Source organism: Artemia franciscana, chromosome 16 (genome assembly GCF_032884065.1).
Source record: "Artemia franciscana chromosome 16, ASM3288406v1, whole genome shotgun sequence".
NCBI classification, from domain to species: Eukaryota; Metazoa; Arthropoda; class Branchiopoda; order Anostraca; family Artemiidae; genus Artemia; species Artemia franciscana.
This window is the reverse complement of record NC_088878.1, coordinates 27,887,259-27,894,854: the sequence shown is the minus strand read 5'-3', so window position 1 is coordinate 27,894,854 and position 7,596 is coordinate 27,887,259. Positions and strand designations below refer to the sequence as shown.

Sequence of the window (7,596 nt, the reverse complement as noted above, 5' to 3'; positions counted from 1 at the left end):
TATAAAACAAACAATAGGATCAGTGTAGCAGTTTTATTTATATATTTTTTAGACATGTCTTTATGTATGTCATGTATAAATTTCCGATCTTTAAAGAAAATCTTTTAAAATAGCTAAAATATTACAAGAAAGAAAAAACATTCTCACAAGCCCAATTTTAATTCATAATAGTTTACGGATATTCTCCTTAATTCAGCCACAAACTTTAATTTAATAAAATCTAATTTGAATAAATAAAAAAGAATATTTATAATCATAATGAATTATTCTGAATTGCATGGAGAAATTTAATTCGTCCTAATGACATCAGCTAATCATTTTAAAACTTATATGGCTAGGAATATATAGAATAAACAACTGATGTTTTAACACATGATTCGTTCAAAAAAGTTCACCATATTGTCGTTATCATAAAAAGTTGCATAATATGCTTAACTATAAAGCAGTTTCCACATTTAAAGTCAAATAGTTAGAAAAAAAACTTTCAAGGTAGTGCCAGTTATTTACTTTTTATTAAATACCTTTTCTTTGATCAAATGAACAACTTGCAAAAGCTTTTTATCCACTAAAGATAGGAAAAATAGGAACAAGAAAAAGGTAAGGTAAAAAGGGTAAATAATACGGCATTAGACTTTACAGTCCCTACCGGCGGTGCTGATTTCCGTTTCTTGGCCCTTCAGCCAGGAAGTGCAATGATGGGTTGGGGGCCAACCATCCTGTGCTTTCGCACACCCTTCCTGTTTACCTTCCCCAGATTTCTCCAGGTACACATTTAGAGCTGGGTTGACACTGGCTGAGCCTTCGAATTCATCCTTTCAAGAGCTGAAACGGATCAAATGATAGCTAAAATTCCTTATAAAGCCTTCTGTTTTCCAGAGCATTCGCAGTAGCCCATACGGCATTGAATACAAGCTTCACAATCAATATTTTAAAAAGAAAACATTGAAAGGTCAAACAAGATTACCTCTGAGGGATATATCCCTATAGGATATCCCTATAGGCCAAAATACAATGAATCCAATCATGAAGAAGCACGTTTAAAACAGAAGCTTTGTCAATATCTTTTGATAGAAGGATTAAAATTTCATACAAGGCTGTGTAAGTACCATCTCTACTTGAAAGCAACTTGATGTTTTGTGCCTCTTTTGTATCGGGACTGCGCAACAATCCCTTAGGTCTTGACTGCTGAGGTTATTTTCCAAAATCAAAATGCAATAGGTCAGGTTTTTGGGGGGAGGGCGTACAAAACAAACTTTAAAAACCAGATCAAAATTTGATTACAGTCATTTTTGTTGCGCATTTTATGAGTCAGAGATTTTTTTTTGGGGGGGGGGGACTCCCTAATACCCTTCCCCTCCCTCCACCTTACCATGGCCCTACAATGGGTGCTAGCCCAGGCATGATTCTCTTTCTTAAAATTCGTGCATCGAACCTTATAAGTTATTGGTATATTTTTTCCATATACTGTTCTACAGATTATACAAATTGTATTTAAACAAATAATTACTTTTGTATTACTTTAGCATATGTCAAAGATATATTTGACTCTGGAAAACAATTAAGCAAATATTTTGCTGTCTTATCATCACAATAGAATCAATAAATTCCTTCATGTTCCGATTTAGCATCAATATTCTGTTTTATGTGACAAGTTGAATGATGAAATTACTAGTTTTATTTTGTTTTATTGTTTCAGCAGTATCAGTTGACATTCTTGTAGACGTTCCAGGCTTTGGAACTGTCCGAGGTAAAACTGCCAAAAGCTACATCAAGGATGAAACTTTTTATTCATTCAAAGGGCTACGATATGCCAAGGCACCCACTAATGAAACACGGTTTTTGGTAGGTTCCTATCAAGTTAATTTGGTTGTCTTATTTGTTATTCAGAGATTATTCGTGGTGTTCAGAGGCAAAATGTGTGATTTGTTAATCAAACAGCAAAGGTAGTTCAAAAAGAAGATTAGGTGCTAATATTGAATTTAATGTGTTAAGCATCTTCTGACGAGAATCTTTCAAACTCGTTGATCTTTCAAACTCGTTGAGCTTTCAAACTCGTTGATTTTGTTCCTAAGTATGAAAAATGTTCCTTCACAAATTCCAGTGTGCATATATTCAAAAAGGGGTTTCTGATCAAGATTTCTTAGCATTGATAATTAATTAAGGGCTCGGACACTAAAACTTTCTAAAATCCAAAATAAACTTGACTAGTCTTAGGTTACTCCTCCCCAATATCAAATTAATCCTGGGTATATTATCAAAAATAAACAGATACTAAATTAAGAAAAGCTTTCTAGAACGAAAGTGAAGGGTGATATCAAAATTTAAAACAAACAGAAACCATTCCTAATATTACGGTTGGTGCCCTCCCCTCAAATCCCTGCTCTTTAGGTAAAGTTTGACTTTTTGTCCCAATTCTTTAAGAACAACTTCCGAAAGCCAAAAAATACTAAGAACTATTTTAATGCACTATGGAGCTTTAGTATAAATAGTGGGGGCATAAGAAGGGGGCAGCATTCCCTGATGTTTAGAATAATTTCTGTTCGTTTTAAGCTTTAATGCCACTCTTTAATTTCGTTTGAGAAAACTTTGCTTTTTAAGTTTGATTTGATTTAAAAACTGATGCAAGAGTAAAAGTTTCTCATAAATCTTGGACGGAGCTTTTTCAATTTTTATTTTTTTAAATAAAGGAACTAAAAAATCAAATTTTAGGGTGAGAGTGATATTCTGTTGTACCTTAAAAATTATTAGTATAAAAAACGTATATTTAATTATTGGAAAGGGGAAAAAGCACCCAAAAGGAAAAGTATTTTTGATGAGAATTACAGACCGAATGGAAAATATCTGAGAGCCCTACAGCAGAGGTTTCAAATCCCCATCCACAAAATGTGAAATTTGACATTTTTTAATTTCAATCGAATGCATTGACTATAAATGCTTTATCTTATGTTTTTCCTTTTCTTTTTTTTACACTTCAGCCTCCTGTACCTGTGGATCCCTTACCAGATGGCGAAATTTTTGATGCTAGACAACTTGGTCCTCAATGCAATCAGCTTGGAATTGGTGAAGAGGATTGCTTACTCTTAAATGTTTATAGCCGTCAGGTTTGATGCTTTCACTATATTATACCTAAAACTCCATAAAAAAAGTAGATCATATGTTTCAATGACAAAGGTTATGAAATATATGTTAAACATATTAAAAAGGTCATGAGACGATCGAACCAATCAAGCTTGCTGATACCTGAACTTCTTCTGATTCCGGAATAAGTTAAACATATTAAAAAGGTCATGAGACAATCGAACCAACCAAGCTTGCTGATTCTGGAACTTTTTCTGATTCCGGAATACGTTAAACATATTAAAAAGGTCATGAGACGATCGAACCAATCAAGCTTGCTGATTCCGGAACTTTTTCTGATTCCGGAATAAGTTAAACATATTAAAAAGGTCATGAGACGATCGAACCAATCAAGCTTGCTGATTCCGGAATTTTTTCTGATTCCGGAATAAGTTAAACATATTAAAAAGGTCATGAGACGATCGAGCCAATCAAGCTTGCTGATTCCAGAACTTTTTCTGATTCCGGAATAAGTTAAACATATTAAAAAGGTCATGAGACGATCGAAATAATCAAGCTTGCTTATTCCGGAATTTTTTCTGATTCCGGAATAAGTTAAACATATTAAAAAGGTCATGAGACGATCGAGCAAATCAAGCTTGCTGATTCCAGAACTTTTTCTGATTCCGGATTAATTTAAACATATTAAAAAGGTCATGAGACGATCGAACCAACCAAGCTTGCTGATTCCGGAGCTTTTTCTGATTCCGGAATAAGTTAAACACATTAAAAAGGCCATGAGACGATCGAACCAATCAAGCTTGCTGATTCCAGAACTTTTTCTGATTACGGAATAAGTTAAACATATTAGAAAGGTCATGAGACGATCGAGCCAATCAAGCTTGGTGATTCCGGAACTTTTTCTGATTCCGGAATAAGTTAAACATCTTAAAAAAGTCATGAGACGATCGAACCAATCAAGCTTGCCGATTCCGACATTTTTTCTGATTCCGGAATAAGTTAAACACATTAAAAAGTCATGAGACGATCGAGCCAATCAAGCTTGCTGATTCCAGAACTTTTTCTGATTCCGGAATAAGTTAAACATATTAAAAAGGTCATGAGACGATCGAACCAATCAAGCTTGCTGATTCCGGAACTTTTCTGATTCTGGAATAAGTTAAACATATTAAAAAGGTCATGAGCCAATTGAACCAATCAAGCTTGCTGATTCCGGAATTTTTTTCTGATTCCGGAATAAGTTAAACATATTAAAAGGGTCATGAGACGGTCAAATTTATCAAGCTTGCTGATTCCGGAACTTTTTCTGATTCCAGAATAAGTTAAACATATTAAAAAGGTCATGGGACGATCGAACCAACCAAGCTTGCTGATTCCAGAATTTTTTCTGATTCCGGAATAAGTTAAACATATTAAAAAGGTCATGAGGCGATCGAGCCAATCAAGCTTGCTGATTCCAGAACTTATTCTGATTCCGGATTAAGTCAAACATATTAAAAAGGTCATGAGACGATCGAACCAACCAACCTTGCTGATTCCGGAACTTTTTCTGATTCCAGAATAAGTTAAACATATTAAAAAGGTCATGAGACGATCGAAACAATCAAGCTTGCTGATTCTGGAATTTTTTCTGGTTTCGGAATAAGTTAAACATATTAAAAAGGTCATGAGACGATCGAGCCAATCACGCTTGCTGATTCCGGAACTTTTTCTGATTCCGGAATAAATTAAACATATTAAAAAGGTCATGAGACGATCGAACCAATCAAGCTTGCTGATTCCGGAACTTTTTCTGATTCCGGAATAAGTTAAACATGTTAAAAAGGTCATGAGACGATCGAACCAACCAAGCTTGCTGATTCCGGAACTTTTCCTGATTCCGGAATAAGTTAAACATATTAAGAAGGTCATGAGACGATCGAACCAATCAAGCTTGCTAATTCTGGAATTTTTTTTCTGATTCCGGAATAAGTTAAACATATTAAAAAGGTCATGAGACGATCGAGCAAATCAAGCTTGCTGATTCCAGAACTTTTTCTGATTCCGGATTAATTTAAACATATTAAAAAGGTCATGAGACGATCGAACCAACCAAGCTTGCTGATTCCGGAGCTTTTTCTGATTCCGGAATAAGTTAAACATATTAAAAAGGCCATGAGACGATCGAACCAATCAAGCTTGCTGATTCCAGAACTTTTTCTGATTCCGGAATAAGTTAAACATATTAAAAAGGTCATGAGACGATCGAGCCAATCAAGCTTGGTGACTCCGGAACTTTTTCTGATTCCGGAATAAGTTAAACATCTTAAAAAAGTCATGAGACGATCGAACCAATCAAGCTTGCCGATTCCGACATTTTTTCTGATTCCGGAATAAGTTAAACATATTAAAAAAGTCATGAGACGATCGAGCCAATCAAGCTTGCTGATTCCAGAACTTTTTCTGATTCCGGAATAAGTTAAACATATTAAAAAGGTCATGAGACGATCGAACCAATCAAGCTTGCTGATTCCGGAACTTTTCTGATTCTGGAATAAGTTAAACATATTAAAAAGTTCATGAGACGATCGAACCAATCAAGCTTGCTGATTCCGGAACTTTTCTGATTCTGGAATAAGTTAAACATATTAAAAAGGTCATGAGCCAATTGAACCAATCAAGCTTGCTGATTCCGGAATTTTTTTCTGATTCCGGAATAAGTTAAACATATTAAAAGGGTCATGAGACGGTCGAACCAATCAAGCTTGCTGATTCCGGAACTTTTTCTGATTCCAGAATAAGTTAAACATATTAAAAAGGTCATGGAACGATCGAACCAACCAAGCTTGCTGATTCCAGAATTTTTTCTGATTCCGGAATAAGTTAAACATATTAAAAAGGTCATGAGACGATCGAGCCAATCAAGCTTGCTGATTCCAGAACTTTTTTCTGATTCCGGATTAAGTCAAACATATAAAAAGGTCATGAGACGATCGAACCAACCAACCTTGCTGATTCCGGAAATTTTTCTGATTCCAGAATAAGTTAAACATATTAAAAAGGTCATGAGACGATCGAAACAATCAAGCTTGCTGATTCTGGAATTTTTTCTGGTTTCGGAATAAGTTAAACATATTAAAAAGGTCATGAGACGATCGAGCCAATCACGCTTGCTGATTCCGGAACTTTTTCTGATTCCGGAATAAGTTAAACATATTAAAAAGGTCATGAGACGATCAAACCAATCAAGCTTGCTGATTTCAAAACTTTTTCTGATTCCGGAATAAGTTAAACATGTTAAAAAGGTCATGAGACGATCAAACCAACCAAGCTTGCTGATTCCGGAACTTTTCCTGATTCCGGAATAAGTTAAACATATTAAGAAGGTCATGAGACGATCGAACCAATCAAGCTTGCTAATTCTGGAATTTTTTTTCTGATTCCGGAATAAGTTAAACATATTAAAAAGTTCATGAGACGATCGAACCAATCAAGCTTGCTGATTCCGGAACTTTTTCTGATTCTGGAATAAGTTAAACATATTAAAAAGGTCATGAAACGATCGAACCAACCAAGCTTGCTGATTCCGGAATTTTTCCTGTTTCCGGAATAAGTTAAACATATTAAAAAGGTCATAAGACGATCGAACCAATCAAGCTTGCTGATTCCAGAATTTTTTCATCAAATAAAACATATTCAGTCACTTTCAGAATTTGTGACTAAAATACATTAAATTGACTAACGTCATTGAACCATTCAAACGCAGCTTTCTTATGCTCTTTTTTGCTTTTCATAAAGCTTCATATATCGATGACTGCATTTAATTGTTTCAAATGAGCCGATGCAAAAATGTATCCGTGATGAAAAAAAAGAAGAAAAGAAACAAAAATATTTTAAGCTTATTGCTCAAACTTTTGTCCTGAATCTGATTTTGGAAAAGAAAAATATTAGATCATGCAGCATTAATCAGAAAATCAGAAAGATAAATATAAACCAAAATTAAAATACTGATGTATTTATTTGTATTCTTTCTTTCACTCTAGTTTGCGTTGTGCAGAAGATAAAAAGAAAACTTTCCCGAAAAGACGAAGTGGACATAATTAAAAAATTTTTTATTAATTACCCTGCATTTTGTATAATAGGCTAGACGTGGTCGAATACAAGGGGGAGGGGTCATCGACTCTGTTGCTATTGAAGTATTACAGTCGGCACCTGTGGAAAAAATAAAAGTATTTTCCTTGAAGGCCTGGTAACCTTTTTTTTAATTAAAGGTGGCTTTTTTGCCACAATTACAAGCGTCTTGGGTCTTATGGGGTTCAAAGACTGCAGGTTAAATGACCTTCTAAGTTTTAATTATGTTTTTATTTCATACCTTTGTTACTTTCTTCTTGTATTTGTTTTTTTCTTGTGGACGAAAACTCCTTAAATTAATTTTTCTGTTTTTAATTATTCACACAAAACATCTTTAATTTATCCCATAAATTCGTCTAACCACATATTAAACAGGTTTTGATTGTTAAAAAAGTTTTTTGGAATTGC

At 34.3% G+C, this 7,596-nt stretch overlaps 1 protein-coding gene across 2 annotated transcripts in view; it reads left to right on the top strand.

Annotated features, from left to right (window-relative positions):
- The first annotated feature begins 1,630 nt into the window (after positions 1-1,630).
- LOC136037309 (juvenile hormone esterase-like) overlaps positions 1,631-7,596 on the top strand; it is a 51,504-nt gene continuing 45,538 nt past the window's right edge. The window contains exons 1-2 of one of the 2 annotated variants that reach the window (XM_065719968.1): positions 1,631-1,842; positions 2,976-3,101. In XM_065719968.1, the coding sequence (XP_065576040.1) occupies positions 1,657-1,842; positions 2,976-3,101 (312 nt within the window). In that variant the 5' untranslated portion in view covers positions 1,631-1,656. The remainder of the gene's footprint in view (positions 1,843-2,975; positions 3,102-7,596) is intronic. The other variant, XM_065719969.1, reaches the window with a different exon arrangement.